At 50.3% G+C, this 16293-nt stretch overlaps 1 protein-coding gene across 1 annotated transcript; it reads left to right on the forward strand.

Annotated features, from left to right (window-relative positions):
- The first annotated feature begins 3262 nt into the window (after nucleotides 1-3262).
- On the forward strand, nucleotides 3263-11756 carry LOC144111192 (uncharacterized). The gene is made up of 3 exons (XM_077644380.1): nucleotides 3263-3932; nucleotides 4042-4377; nucleotides 10473-11756. Exon 3 carries the CDS (start codon nucleotides 10759-10761, stop codon nucleotides 11608-11610), a length of 852 nt encoding a protein of 283 aa, XP_077500506.1. The 5' UTR covers nucleotides 3263-3932; nucleotides 4042-4377; nucleotides 10473-10758; the 3' UTR covers nucleotides 11611-11756.
- The last annotated feature ends 4537 nt before the right edge of the window (nucleotides 11757-16293 follow it).

A 16293-nucleotide genomic window follows, 5' to 3' on the forward strand; every position in this document is an offset into this window, starting at 1 on the left:
CCTCGAGCTGATTATCGCAAACAATAGTCTTCAAGAGGTAATAAGACGCCCGGCAGAGGCCACAGAACAAGTCGCAAGAATGAATGGCAGAGTCACAAACAGGAGAAGCGATTAGAGACACCTTGCAGCTAGTATAGGCTTACATAATCGCAATTCGACCGCCGCGCCGGGATCGAACCCGCGTCTTTCGATGGAGGCGAAATTCTAGAGGCCCGTGTGTTGTGCGATGTCAGTGCACGTTAAAGAACCCCAGGTGGTCGAAATTTCCGGAGCCCTTCACTAAGGCGTCTCTCGGAGCCTGAGTCGCTTTGGGACGTTAAACCCCCATAAACCATAAACCAAACCCCCGTCGTCCATTCCTTTTCATGCTCCTGTTCTGCCCTGCTGGACAGAAAGGGTACTTTTACCTCGAACCAGGATCCCGCAGAGTTTTGTCCATGGAAAGACAATGATAGGTGTAAGTTGAGACAGGAAGAGGGTGGAATGGGTGAGGGAGCAAACGCGTGATAATGAAATTACAGTCGAAATCAAGAGGAAGAAATGGGCGTAGGCAGGTCATGTAATGGGAAGCTCCTCACCGATAATAAAGCTGGTTCGTTTAAAATGAAATGAAATTGGTTTGGGGGACAGGAAATGGCGCGGTACCTGTCGCACATATCGGCGGACACCTGAACCGCGCCGTAAATGAAGGGATAAAGGAGGGAGTGAAAGAAGGGGTGCCGTAGTGGATGGCTCCGGAATAATTTCGACCACCCGGGGATCTTCAATGTGCACCGACACCACACAGCGTATGGGTGGCTGCGTTTCGATTATGCCGAAACGCACCTTTACGTTTCGCCACCATCGAAACGCAGCCGCCGCGGTCGGGTTCGAACCCGGAACTCAAGATCACAGCACACGGACCAATTCCGTTTTTCGCCACCTGCCAGGTTGCAGGAGGACGGCATCTTTTATTGGTACCACCCAGTACTCTCTCTCTCTAACACGCACGCACGCACGCACGCACACAGACACACACGCACACATATACAAACTCACACGCACGCACGCGCAGACACACACGCTGCGACGTTTTGTAGTACTATTAGACGTTCTTAGCATACCGGAGGCGTACTACCGGAGACGTATACCGGTTTACCGGATCCCTCTTGCGCATGCGCAGTGGTATTGTTGGGGTGAGGGGGAGCCACTGCGCGTGCACAGCCGGCGTCCGGTGGCACGTCTCTGGTATGCTAAGAACGTCTATTCTCAGACAGACTCTTCGAAACGCACCTCAGCACCGAGTGCCTTCGATCTTGTCCGTTTAACCGGCAGGAGCTGCTCGCTCCGGTTCCGGCTGGGGATACGGACAATAGTCGCGGGCTCGAGCCAAGGGGGGCACCACCACTCCACGAGTGGAGGTAAAAGAATGCCACTGGCTCCTCCAATAGCGGTCGTACTCTTCCGGCGCAGGCTTGGTTGTTGTGTTTCGCCGTGATTCCTTGTCAACGAAGTGAACACAGCACCCTTCAGTTCCAGTGAAGACCAGAAGCGGGTGGTGGTGGTGAAAATAATTTATTTAGCTACATATGCAGAGAGGTGCTCGGGGAGAGGCCGCCGGTGGGTCTCGCCCCTTACAACACAAGGCGGAGTCCCTCATTACGGGACCCCGTTGGTCCTGAGCGCTGCGCAGGTCCGCCGAACCAGGGCCTGTTGGGCCGATAGTTCCTGGCAGCCCTGCAGAGCCGCCTCCTAGTCCTCTCGAGTAGAGGAAGGGGTGATTGGGGGGAGAGAAGTATTTTTCCTGCATGCGTAAACCATGGGAAAGGTGCCGGCCACCTCCCCACAGAATGAGCAGCGGCCGTCAAAAGAAGAATCAAAGTGCTTGAGAACCGCCGGCCTCAGCAGGGTGTTTGTAAAGAGCCTGAGGAGAGTTCGTTCGCCAGCTTTACCCTGTCCCTTCATAGGAACCGGGTAGCGCCGGGGTTCGGCACGCTAGTGCTCAGTAATATATTTAAAAGAAGGAAGAGGGCTGTGATCCGGGTTAAGGTCCTCCCAAGGAACGCTTGCTGCCCGGTAAGTGAGTGCGCGGGCTGCCTCATGGTCGGCTTCGTTACCTGGCATGCCTTGATGGCCGGGGACCCATGCATATGAGCGATGAGTTGGATCGCAACCGAGAGTGCTGTGGCGAAGAATTTGGTGATCAAGGAGGGTGATCCAACCGAACTCAAAGTTATACGACAGGCTCCGCGAGAGTCTGTGAAGCAGAAGCAGTGACGTCGACACCACATCGGCATTCGCAGGAGGGTGGTGCCATGCTGTCGGGGCACGTGCATTGATGGCTTACGATACCACGCCGGTCACTCCCCTTCGAGCGTTTCGTTCATTTCGTACACGTCGTGAGCTAATAATTGGCTTGGGGGGGGGGAAGGAAATGGCGCAGTATCTGTCTCATATATCGTTGGACACCTGAATCGCGCCGTAAGGGAATGGATAAAGGAGGGAGTGAAAGAAGAAATGAAGTGAGAGGTGCCGTAGTGGAGGGCTCCGGGAATTTCGACCACCTGGGGATCTTTAACGTGCACTGACAAGCCCTCGTGAGCTTCGATCCCAGAATCGAGGGGAACCATACCCGCGACCTAGTTAATCCGTCGCTGCTCCTGTTTTCTCGGCCAGCTGGAGCAGCGTTACCAAGCGCAACTGCACAATAGATATGGCGTTCGGTTGAGACGTTGTTTCCTGCGGGTATGGCGCCCGGTGGCTACCGGCCGAATCCCCGATGCACGCGGATTCCAAGTGTTCCAGGCGGCAGCACGGCATGCGAAGAAAAAATGCTTGCTCCCCGCGGCTGGGCGCCAGTGCATATATTGTGTGCATTTTCACTCAATAAAAAAATCACTTCTTAGTCAGTGGTCGGGTTACTCTGTTGCCAGCTGTCCGGAATTTGCGTTATTTTTTACGACTGTCCTTCTGACAAGCAGCGAACAGCGCTGCGCGCTACGCACCTGCATAGGGCCAGTGGTACCAGCTTCGACCAGCCGGCTTTCACATCTTGCACTACTGAGTCATCGCGGGGACAAAGGGGGTGGGGGAGAGAAAAGGAAAGGGTCACTCTGCCAACTGAAGGCATAAAGGAGCGAGACAAGCGACGGCCCCTGCTAGCCCACACGTCACGCCCTACTCACCGTCCGATAACATCCCTGCTGCAGATAACCCCGATCCGGACCGCTGCGCCTCACCGCGCATGCGTCGATGGTCCCGCTTTCCTCCTTTCTCTGTTTTCGTTTCTCTACATATTTCCGAGCTGGGAATAAAGCGTCGTCTTTTTGCTCTGCGAATTGGCCTGGTTTTCATCGCGCAACTGCCGGCCTTTGGCCGGTCGATCGTAACAGTGGCGACGAGGATTCTGCTGCAGCAAGGAAGCTAGCATATGTGCCCAAGCACGACAGCCAAGCAGAAGGAGCCGACCACCGGCCATGGCACACAGACTACCGGAATTTCAAGACGAAAAAGATAAGTGGCAGGCGTGCCTAGTCAAGGGTGAAGCCTATTTCGAAGCGAAGATCTGAATCTTAAGAAGCCGAGGCTCTTGCCCTTGCCGCAGAGAGCGCTGAACGCGATTCGCCAGGTTCTTTTACGGAGTAAGAACAAGCGAGATTGCTAAAGCTGTCTGGTCAATACTAGTCACGTACGAAGTCGCAGGGCGTGCAAGAATGCAAATGTTGCGGTAAGCATGGTGATAAGACCAAGGTTTGTACACAAATCAAGCGCAAATATTACAAGTGTGCACGCCCAGGGCATTTAGCGAAAATGTGTGCGGCAAATGGAACAAGGTGAATGCTAGCAGTAACGTCACAGACGACAGAAACCGAAGAAAGCGACAGCAGCGCGTCCCAGATCTGGTGCTTGACCACCACGCGCTCTCTCAAACCCCTCATCAGAAAATCGTTTGCGTGGGATGGCATCAAAATAATGATGGCCATCGATACCGGCTCCCCTGTTTGCGCCATTCCCAAAATCATTTACAAATCGCACTCTCATCAATGGCCGCAGCTACAAAAGCCGGAAGTACAGCTTTCATGCTATCTTGGAAAGTTTCCGCTTTTCGGTATACTGACAATGCCAGTTTCTTATGAAGATACGACAGTGCAGTGCAGTTCGACTGTTTTAGACTGCAAGGACCCCAGTCTGTGGTCGGGACCTGCTAAAAAGTTAACAGACGAACGCATTCAGGTGCTGAGCGTGTATTCGAAGGCTCCCGTGTCGAAACAAGCCTGTGAAGACGTACCGACGCTGCTCCAGCAACACTCCGATCTTTTTGCGGAGGGCGCTGGTCTCATGAAAGGCCCGCCAGCCCGACTGCACATCAAGGCCGGAGCAGACCCCAAGTTCTTCAAGGTAAGGAAAATTCCGTTTGCACCTCGTGACAAAGTGTCTAAGGAGCTTGACAGATTAGTCTCAGCTGGCATAACATCCTCAGTCCCTCATTCCGAATGGGCAACGCCCATCGTTCCATTTTTTAAGGACGGAACAGTCCGCATTTGCGGGGACTTCAAAGTTACATTAAACCCTGTGTGCGATGTTGATCAGTACCCCTTGCCTGCCATAGACGACATTTTTGCAAAACCTATGTATATGTGGAGGAAAGAAAATCAGTATTTTGAAGCTTTGCGATGCTGACAATCAGGTCGAGCTAGATGAAGACTCGCGGAAATTAGCAGTGATAAACACACAAAAGGGCTCTTTCGCTACACCAGGTTACCGTTTGGCATCGCATCAGGCCCAGCGATGTTTCAACGGAAAATTGAATCGGTGCTGCATGGACTAAAAGGGACTCGGGCTTATCTATACGATGTCCCTAGCAAAGAGCAGCGATGCTGAAAACGTAAACCTGCAATCTGTGCTGCAGCGTTTCCGCGAGAACGGTATCAAACTTCGCTCAGACAAGTGGAAGTTTGGCGAACAATCAGTGACGTGTCTTGGCCACCTCATTGATGCTGGTGGACTACACCCACTCAAGAGACACTTGGAGGTGATAAGGCTAATCCCTGTACAACGAAATGTTGCCTCGTTGCGTTCCTTTCTTGGAATGCTTACATTTTACATTGTTTTTGCCAGACCTTTCCACTTTACTTGCACCCTTGTACAACCTTCTTGAAAAAGGTGCGAAATGGGTTTGGCACGACAAAGAATACGCGGGATTTCAGGAGGCCAAGGATGCTTTGTGTTCAGCCCCAGTGCTAGCGTACTTTAATTCGCAGCGGGAGTTGATGTTAGAATGCGACGCTTTGCCTTACGGTGTCGGTGCTGCACTTTTCCACCGAATGAATGGAGAAGCAACCACATGCTTCGCGGCTAACTTGTCGCCAGATGATTTCGCCAAAGAAGGCAGCGCGAAAGTTTTTACCAAAATACGATGCTGTGCCTTCTTCAGCCGCTAGTTTAAATATGCCAGGCATCCCAGCGCATGCATGTCAAATACCGTCTGATGTCGACGCAGATGGAATTGCGTGTCCGTTTTCTCTGACTGAGTTGCTGGCTGCAATAGATGATGCGAAACTGAAAACAGCGCCCGGCCCGTACAATATTCAGTACGAGGTGTACAAGAACCTGAGTAGCGCCGCACTCCCTCAAACACTAGACACCATAAACAAAGTATGGCTGGATGGCGTCATGCCCGAGAGCTGGAAATCCGCTGTCGTGATTCCTATCCCCGAAACCAGGAAAGCCTCCGACGGACATTGCAAACTTGCGACCTATCTCCTTAACTCCTACGCTGTGCAAGCTGGCGAAGAAAATGCTAGCCACACGATTGTCATGGTGGCTAGAGCAGCACGGTTTTTATCACCCCGCACAAATCGGCTTTCGTCCATATTTTGGTGCAGAGGACGTTTTGGCTGTCCTGGCATCTGCAGTTTCGTCATCTACCCGCAGCCGCAATGTGCGTACCGTTTTAGCAATCGACGTTGAAAAAGCATATGACAACATCAGTCATGCAGCCATTCAGAACTCCATTGACATGCTCCCTCTGAGAGTGCGTAGTTTTATGGAATCATTTTTGGAAGGAAGAAAATTTGCAATACGCCTCAGCGGCGAAGAGGTCGGATAATTTGTTCCTCTCTGCGGCGTGCCCCAGAGATCAGTATATTCGCCGACGTTATATAATATTGCTTTCATCCTGCTGGCTTGGCGCATGCATGACATCCGTGACATAAAATTTCTTCAGTGCACTGACGGCATCATGGTGTGGAGTACTCACCAAGATCTGCGTTCTCAGGAGGCTGCCCTTCAATCTCATTTGGATGCTACCTCTAATTACGCATCATCCATCGGACTTCAGCTATCCGTGCAGAAAACAACATACAGGCCAGTCGCCAACCGCTGGAGACGCCGTAAACTTGCTGCAAGTCCAATCCGTCTTTCTCTATCAGGCACCCCACTACAGGAAAGTCCGAGTGTAAAAATCCTTGGCTTAATGATTCACCAATCAGGATCAGTGACTGCATGGCTTTCTCAGGCAAAAAGGCAAGCTATTCAGACTTTGGGTTTGATTAGAAAAATTGCTCCTAAAACTGGTGGCGCAGGCTCGTTCGTTGCACGGCAATTGGTGAGGGCAGTTCTGCAGCCCTTGTTTATCAAGCCCAGTTACAACATCTTACAAGAGCCCAATGGGATCGCCTTGAAGACGTGAACCGAGAAGCTATGAGGACCACTACGCGCCTTCCACGCATCACACCGGTCATAGCTTTACAAGAGAATCCGCAGCTCAATACCATTGATGAGCTGGTGCAGCAGCGCCGTAATGCGCGCAGCCTTAAGGCCAGTCTACCGCACTACACGCATGCACTGAGGACTTATGCAACGTCACACTCCATTCTTCAGCCGCCAACGCCAGTTCTTCCCCCATGTAAGTTTGTACAGCTCAGCGACAACAAGCCAACAGATAATCGCCGTCCAACATCTGCTCATTCGGCATCGTTGCTTCTCCAGAAATTTGAGGAACACGATGCTTGCCTGCCTGAAGGATCCATTGTTGTCTACGTAGACGCAAGCATACAAGCCTGCGAAGCAACAACAGCAATTTACTGCCTGCGCAGACCTGCCCTGAATCAAACCTCTAGGTTTCAGCTTACGGAACCCCCTTCGTCCTTTTGTGCTGAGCTCGTTGCAGTTCAAGAAGCACTCTGCTCCGTGGCCGACATAACTATGCTCCCTGCGGCCCGCGTTGTCTTCCGCACTGACGTCCTTCAAGTTATCAGGTTGCTACGAAGTGTTAGCCGCTGTCCAACGATATGTCAGGACATCCACCGGGTCGCGGCACGCTGCCAGTACGCATTGACTGAGTCCCGCGGGATCTGCTGACTTCTCAAAGCCAGGCACATTCAGCAACCCGCCTTGCGAATCCAGACTCTTCACTGCCTCGGCTCCTTCATTTTGACAACTTTACCCTCCTTTCACCAAGAAAGAAACCCCTCCGGCGCCGCACACCTGCCCTCATCCCTCCGTGTGCGGTAACCCCCCGCCGCGGTCTTACCCGTGCAGAGGAGGTTGCGCTTAGGAGGATCCGGTCGGGGTTGCCCTCACACCAGCCGTCACTCGGAAGTGGCCTCAGTACCGATATTTGTTTCCTCGGAGAGGGTGTCTGATATGTAAACACGAGGACATTGAAGGTGACATTCATCACTTACTGTGGGACTGCCCAGCTCTCAAGCCTACAAGGATCCGGCACCTGAAGGTGTCGGGTATTTCACTAAGCAACCTTGCTTCATACATTGCCTGGACGCAGAAACCGTACCATCGTTTTCTACTGGACTTCATCAAATCAGCTAGCCTTTTTGCCGTTCATTTATTCACTGCTACAGTATTTCATCAAACCTTCACTCATTTTTAGTGTTCTGCAGCAATATCGCTTAAAAATGGAGAAGACAGGCCAATTGGGTTCCGATCACGGACGCTGACCGCACCTGAGAGAAAATACTCCCAGATTGAGCGAGAGGCTTTAGCCCTGGTATTTGGCGTGACATTGTTCCGCGGTTACCTGTCTGGACGGGAGTCCACGCTTGTTACAGACCCCCGCCCCTTGTTGGGTCTTTTCAGACAGGGTCGTCAAACTTCCGTCACGGCTGCAGCCCGAATTCAGCGCTGGGCGCTTTTGCTCGGGGCATACAAGTACAAGCTTATCTGTAAACCTGGAAAACAGATGCTAAATTCTGACGCTATACGTCGCTTGCCTCAATCGCTGCAGGAGCCGCAAGTGGAAACCGATGATCTGTCGGAAACGGCGCTTATCATGGATGAATGGGACCTACCAGTGGTTTTCCACCACGAGATTCGAGCACCCGCAGCAGCTGACGGTTTTTTGCAAGCTGTATGCAGGTGCGTGACTGACGGATAAGGTTTCCGCCGTAGAAGGTGACAGCAGGGAAACGGCGGAATTCCGGAAGAGGCGACGTGAGTTGTCTGTGGAGAAGAGGCTGTTGTACTGGGGCCATCGTGTGGTGATACCGAGTGCGGCCTGTGAGAAACTGTTGCAAATGCTACACGAGCCTCATCAGGGTGCGTCTACTATGAAGACAAGGGCGAGGGCTAATTTTTGGTGGCCCGGTCTGGATCAAGACTTTTGTAGGATGGTCTCAGATTGTCGAAGCTGTGTGCAGGCCCTGCCCATGCCACCTGCAGAGAATCTCCGTCAGGTGGCCGATTTTTGCGAGAGAGCTGGTCACGGCTGCATGCCGGCTATGCAGGCCCTATTGCAAACAAGATGCTGTTGGTAATCGTCGACGCACACCGCAATTGGATAGAAGCCATTCCAGTTAATCTCGAGCAACCGCTAATGCCACTGCCGATTGCACGCGAACCTTGTTCAGCAGGTTTCGATTGACCCGCACCGCCCTTACGGATAACGCTACACCCTTTACCTGGTCAGAGTTCGCTTTATTTTTACAGAAAACTGGAATCGAGCATATTCGTACCCCGCCTTTTCACCCTCAGAGCAATGGTCTCGCAGAACGGGCCGTGAGGACTATCAAAGAGGGCTTGAAGAGAATGCCGGGTGTGGAGTTGGCAACAGTTCTAGCGTGAATTCTTTGTAACTGCGGAAATTCGCCACGAGCTTCACGGTTTTCACCGTCCGAACTTCTTCTTTAATGCCGGTTGCTTACGAAACTAGATATGTGTTTGCCTCCCAGGAGCCATAAAACGCCCAAGAATCCAGCGGCTGATTCCGCCAGTTGGTATAGTACTTCGCCCCGGGAGATGCTATGTGCGCAACTACGGCGCAGGAGAAAAGTGGACACCAGGCAAAGTGAAATCGACGAGTGCAGTACCCGTTTAGTCACTGTGGACGGAGTCGCTCGACGCGATGTTGACCGACCAGGAGCCATATTATAGGCAACTGTCAATTAGGAAAATTGTCAAAAACTTGTCAAAAAGATGTCAATAAGCCTCGCTCCTATTGGTCGGTCGTGGCCGGAGGCCATTTTGCTTTTTTGCGTCATGTGTGGCTGCAGATTACGTCACGGATGTGGCAGAAGTGGTGACGTTGCACACCTAATTATGCAGGCGGAAATTGACACTTTTTGTGACAGTCTCAGACTCTCAAGGCGGTCACTTTGACCGTTGCGTTTTTGACAGAAAATGGCGGCGGTGTACACAACCATACGACGCGTACAGCGGGTGTTGGAGGCAACTTCTAAAGTTAGTGCGCAGAAGGGGTGGGTTCCGTCGTCACCTCTGTGACACACAACTACACATAAATAAGACACGCTTATGCTGACAAAGCACTGTATTTTTACCAGCAATTGGCACTTCGTGGTCGTCTTCTGTTTCCCAAGGGGAAAGAAACAAACAACCACTCGTCACATACTGCAACACCTCACCTTTTGGCATTTTTGTCATCGATCGTAAGAGCCGAACAACACAGACATCAAAAAGTTGTCTTCGTCGATTTCGGTCCGTGCGCTCCTTGCAAGTTCGCTCGGCAGGCACGTAACCTTCACTGCATTCGTTCACATTTTTTTGCGCACTTGGGTCAACCACACATTTCTGGCGCCGCGGAAAGAAACAAGAACACGGCGTGGAATCGGCTGCTTTCGTGCAAAGCGGCTTGACGTTTTACCGCTGTCAGCGCTTCCCCGTGGCGGCAAAAGTTACCCGCCAGCAAACTTAATAGCACATTATCAAACACTTTTTGTTTTGCTTAAAATTTTCGAACTTTAAAGCAATTCTTTGGCAAACTAAAATGTTAATTTTTTTTATCTTTGCGTATTTCTTAAGTCTTGTTACAAAAATTTAGCAAACGGCTCCTCGCCGTGCAAATAAATGCACTCAGGCGCCGCCCTGCTGTAATTGGCCGATTCCTCGTTGCGTCAGTCGGAGACGTTTCTTCGTTTCGTCATTTTGACGTCACTGTAACTTTCGACAGATTTTATGCCAGTTGCGGAATCCGGTCCCAGATCCGAAAACGCTATTTCCTTCTCTTTCCTTCTCTGTAGGTCTATCGCATCTCTTCAGATTTCTCCAGGCGCCCTGCCTCACCTTGGCCAATTTCCTCTAGGTGGCGCTGCTTGACCTCTCGGAGGCTCGTTTCCTGGAATTTCTCTCCACTTGCAGGCTACCGTCCCGGCAGCACCCGCGACTCGCGAGACAGTGAAGTGGTCAAGAAGAGCGGCGTGGTGGTCTTTCCCTGTGTCCTCTCGGCAGCTACGACGTGTGACAGCTCGCGAGTTCCATTCCGGTCAGAAGTTCGAGCCGCAAAATCTTCGCACCGTCCGCCCAGCTATGGAAGAGGATCGCGGCGCAAGCTTTCTCAAGCCCGTCAACGGCTGGAAGATGCGATCGAGGCTGCGCAGTCGTCTCAATGTCGCGCAAAACGCAGCGATACCGTACGACCGCGAGCAGTGGAAGGCCGCGAGGAGCTTGTCGCGGGTACGCGGTGATCGCTACGTGCTCAAAGATTTCGGCTTCTGCCTCGACCGCCGGCCGATCAGGTTCGTGCAGCCCGTGAAGGATCTGCTGTGGATGTGCTCGATGTGCGACGAGGTGCCGGCAAGTCCACAATTTCTCCGCTGCGGCCACGTCATGTGCATAGGCTGCCTGGCAAAGGTCGGGTCCTTTGGTTACGATGGAGTTTCTGGCGCTCTCTGCCCGAGGGACGGAATGCGTTTCAAGTTTGAAGAAGTCCGTTCTAAACAGATCTCCGCCGGGTTCGTGTTTGGCATGCTTGCGCACTGCTTCAACGTCGACTATGGCTGCCAGTTCCAGGCTACACTTCAGCACGTCGAGAAACACTATGTGTGCTGCCCATTCCGCCCTGACAGAATGCCTAGAGATGTCCCAGCCATGGACGTTGTGAGGGCTTCGAGCTCCGGAAGAAAATCTGACGGCACTGAGGACATTGTCAGGCAGCTCAGTGCGCTTAAAACTGATACCTCGGCGCACGATGAAGGTGGCAACCACCTGCTGGGTGCGGTTAAGCCTTCCGCTTCCACAGCGGCCCCCGCGGAGAATGCAGCTGGCGACGGCGCCTCCGCCTCGACGGACCCGAAGACCGAATGGATGGTTGACAGCGGACGCTGCCCGGAGTTCATGTTAATGAATGTGTCCAACTCATTTCTGCGTGAAGTCGACTGAACACTCGTTCTACTGTTGGTGAGAGGACAGGCCCCGGTGTCGTTCTGTTGCGTCTTTCAGATGCACGCATTGCTGCGCGCTGATCGTTATTTCTTGTCAGCTTGTTATTGTGCTCAATTCTTGTCATATATCGCATATCGAGTGAGTAAAAAAAAACTACCAACCAACAAGGTAAGTCTGGATGAGTTTTTTTTTTAGCGCGGCGTAACGTTTGCGGGTATCAACGCGATGCAAAAAATCAACAAACAATCGATCGCAACCATGCGTTGATTTGCAGCAGTGTAGTGAATCTTCACAATGCGGGTCACAAATTTTCGGTGCTTTGTCCGATTATGCACGTATCTGTGCTGACAGCTTGGCAAACGGTCACTGGCAGACTGCACTCAACTCGCGCAGCCAGTACTAACAGCAATCTATGGGCAACCTAAACCAGGTCTAGGTCCTTATCCTTTCTTGTTTTTTTTAAGGGTCGCAAATTAGTTGACTGATAAAGATTCAGAGCGCTGTAGCCAGGTTTAAGTTGCTTGAATGGAATGATAGAGGGCGGTGTCAAAATCATGGCTAGGCGGCTCGAACCACTAAAGGGTTCAGCCTTATCCATCCATCCATGCTAGGGTGCCTGGCATGTCCACTCGCCTCGGCCATCGAGGTTCCCGCCTTGTCCTTTTCTCGTCTGCGGCCGCGGTAGCCATGACGCCTGCGTTCTTCGAGAGCCGCGCGTTGCGGACGCAACGTGGGACGCTACGTGCTGCGTAGAGAACATGGCGGCGCCCAGCTCGCCCGCTTCGGAATAAATGCATGTCGCCGTTGGATTGTCTTACGCAATAGCTCGCTCAAATGGTAGCCGTTCGCTTTTATTTCGCCTACTCTTGCCCACACGCAGCGGTATAAGCGATAACTATAGCCCCTGTTTTTCAGTTAATTTTCTAGCTTTTAGTCAGTGCTTATATTTTCTTCAGTTTGCATAGTTTTTCTTCTTGGAACAAAAGAAGGCTCGCAATGCACTCACCCTAGTTATCAGTAATCACGGATGAAAATTTCTTCAACCGAGCGCTGTCGTGCTTTGACGTCTTGGCACTAGATGGCGCTACTGTTTACTCTTGCTTTCAAACACGGTGCTTTCAAGTTTATAGTAGGCTACAACTTAAAAAAACAGCAGTTGTTAACACTGGGCCACGGCACGCTGCGTACTGTATTACTCCGCTAGCCAGTCACAAAAGCTAACGAAATCAACTTTTTAATATTTGACTTTATTAAACAAGCCAGGTATCAAAATTCTAGAGCTTATAACTTTTTTTCTCATGGTTAGCTTCTTGAATAAGTGACAAGAGAAGTTTTAACAACGGCCTACATTTTTGCCGTGGAGGAATTCTGTGCGCCGGTCCTGAATGTGGGCGGAGCTTCACTGCAGACTTAAGTTGTATCCGACTGTAGTAGTCTTGGTTTCAAATTTAGTAAGGAAAAATCTGCAGTCATGATATTTAATGATGACGTCGGCGAGCGTTGAACACAGGAGTTCACGCTAGAAGTAGTGGATGAGTACAAATATCTTGGGGTGTGGATAAATAGCGGTGCTGAGTATCTGACAGAGCATGAAAAGTATGTAATGAATAAAGCTAGTAGGAATGCAGCGGTCATGAAAAATAGGGCTCTGGGGAATTACAATAGGTATTTAGTGGTAAGAGGGATCTGGAAAGGGGTGATGGTTCCTAGCCTGACTTTCGCTAATGCGGTCCTGTGCATGAGTCCAGATGTTCAAGCAAGGTTAGAAATTAAACAACGTGGCGTAGGGAGGCTAGCTTTGGGAGCACATGGCAATACACCAAATCAGGGGGTACAGAGTGATATGGGATGGGCGTCGTTCGAGAGCAGAGAAGCTAGCAGTAAGATAGCATTTGAGGAGCGATTGAGAAAAATGGGTGAAAAGCTGTGGGCTAGGAAAGTTTTCAGATACCTGTATATAAGGAATCTTGATACGAAATGGAAAAAGCGAACTAGAAAATTGACAAGCAAATATCTGGACAGCAGTAAGAGGGGGGGGGGGGGGGGGGGGTGAGTCAGCAATTATCGGTTAAGAAAAGGGTTAAAGAGAACAAAGAGCACTGTGGAAAACAGGGATGCTGACGAAATCAGCACTGGGAACATAGAGGTTTTTTAAGCAGGAAAGTGCCAAAGAAAATATCTATGATAATTGTAGGGGAAGCTCTTTGTTGTTTGAGGCCAGGACGGGAGTTTTGCGGACTAAGACATATAGACTCAGGTACCACGAGATAGACACGTTGTGTGTTGCGTGCGAAGACGAGGAGGAAACGGCCGAACACTTGATACTCTTCTGTAAAGGGCTTCACCCTACAGTGGAAAGCAGCGGGGCTGATTTAGCCAAGGCATTGGGGTTTAAGGACAGTGAAGGGAAAGGGGATTTTAAGCGGGTAGAAATAACCAAGCGAAGGCTATCTGATTGGTGGCTAAAATCAAGAGAAGAGTAAATTTCATGTCATGGCTTTGAGCCACCGCCCGATTTAAAGGATTCAGCCGCATCCATCCATCCATCCAGCGCCTGAAGGACGCTACGGCACGGCCAACTAAAAGTGTCGTGTTTACACTATTCACAACGTACGCAACGCAGTAAGAGATGCGTACGCAAGCTGACTGCGTACGGCTAGAGTGTACTAGCATTCTAGCACACTCTAGTACGGCCCAACTAAAAACCGCGCCATTTTTGCTTCCAACTACAATACCGCAGTGAGCTCATTTTGTATGGGAACCTACAGGTGTTCCTACTTTTGTGTGCCTTGGGGATGAGGGGTGGAAGAAAGAGGGGCTGGTCGGCTGCTACCAGTTTTTGACATCACCTGGGGCTGTGCGGCTGTTAGAAAGGGCACGATGCCCCTTTTGCAAGCTCCCTTAGCTGCAGCAGCAGCAGCCTTTTTTTCCAAATTCGGGCCCCTCTAACAAAAGCGCGTGGGGGACAGGAAGACGAGGGGGTTTAAGCGCACGTGGTGTCTTCTTCATCCCTTATAAAAATTTCTTTATACAGTCCATAGACTGTTCATTGACTTCTGTCTATAAAGTCTATGGGCTCTCTATAGACAAACCCTAGACAGGCAATGCAAATCCTATGGTGAGCTAATAGACAATCTATAAATTTATGGCCATACACTTTTAGTAGACTTTTGTCTGTATACAGTCTATAGACTGAATAGACAAAATAAATATCTGTAGGAAGGCAATAGTCTATAATAAGTCTATAGACTGTCTATAGGTCATTTTTCTAAGGGATGTTCGTTCTCATTTGCAAGCGCTAAAAGTTTCATGAAATATTAACTCGCTAGAAGAGCCACTCTGGGTGTTTAAAGGGGCCCCGAAACGCATTTTCAGCGCATTGTTTTGCCTGTTAGTTGCATAAAATGAGTTATAATGATGCTATTAGCATCGGTCGTAACACATATACAGCAGTTTTTAATATTTTAATTAGCTCGCAAAAACAAATTCATGGGGCTGATTGTGTCACCATACAGTGGCGGTTTTTAGCAGTGGATATGACATCACTTTGTGCGAGCTTGATGATTGGAAGAAGAGTAAATATGCTGCAAATTGGGTTAATAATTAGAGATACGTTTTGTCAAGTTTTTGTGTTTTATATTACATTAACAAAACCAGCTTGTTTGCCCTAGATAAAAGCATTGTAAAGCAAGTAAAACAAAAATACACCACCAGAGGCTGTGACTACTTTTCGCATCGAATGACTTTGCGCCTCTCTGTAAACATCCTACGACCTAGCACTAAACACTTATGGCTACTCTCTATGTATCTGAGAGCGGCTTTGCGGAATCGATCCGATCGAGACATTGCACTCTATAAGCGTTCGTTTTGGTCCCAAGGAAGGGTGCGCTCGTTTCATTTATCAGGCAGTGCGCATCGTCAGCTTGTGGAGGATCACCGGGCGGCGGCGCCAGATGGCGCCACGTTCCCGTCATCAGCCCACGCTCCTTGCTCGCCGTGACCGACCACCAGCGCGTTAGAAGCGACGGGCTACAGATGGTTGTTGTAACCATGCAAACGGCGCTGCCAGCCTTGGCATGAACGAGTTAGAGAACAGGCAACAATGGAGTGCAAACCTTGATTGGTCACTCTAAGTGTCGTCATTGAGAGAGTGAAATGGGAATGGGAAGCTGCGCGAAAATCGAGTTGAGGGCAGCATTTTGTTGGCTTGCATTTTGAAATTTCTTCATTGAATAACTCCCATTCCTATGCATCGATTCTCGTAATTCTTTATGAGTCAGAATCTGTGTGCCATAAAGAAGCCATCTGAAGTGTGACCGGCATCCGTTCAAGCGGTGTTTCGCAGCCCCTTTAAGAAGAACTCTAGTTTGGGCTGGTTACTTCATGATTCACAAAGAAAGCTGCGCGAAATACGGGGACAAAAGAGAAACATACATGACAGGACCAGTGCCAACTTACAACTGAATTTTATTTCCCGTCAAACCCGCCTTTTTTATGCCAACACGCCGTAACATCTGTGCAATTACGTATTCGCAAAGTCACGAAGCCAGCTCACGCAGTACAACAGATCACTGAAAGATATCTAATACACGAAGCACGATAAGTAACCACGTCTCATGTATTGTCATGACCATCCGGAAGAAAAAAAACCCAAACAACGTCGAGAAAAATATTAAACAG

This window comes from Amblyomma americanum, chromosome 11 (assembly GCF_052857255.1).
Source record: "Amblyomma americanum isolate KBUSLIRL-KWMA chromosome 11, ASM5285725v1, whole genome shotgun sequence".
Taxonomy (NCBI): Eukaryota; Metazoa; Arthropoda; class Arachnida; order Ixodida; family Ixodidae; genus Amblyomma; species Amblyomma americanum.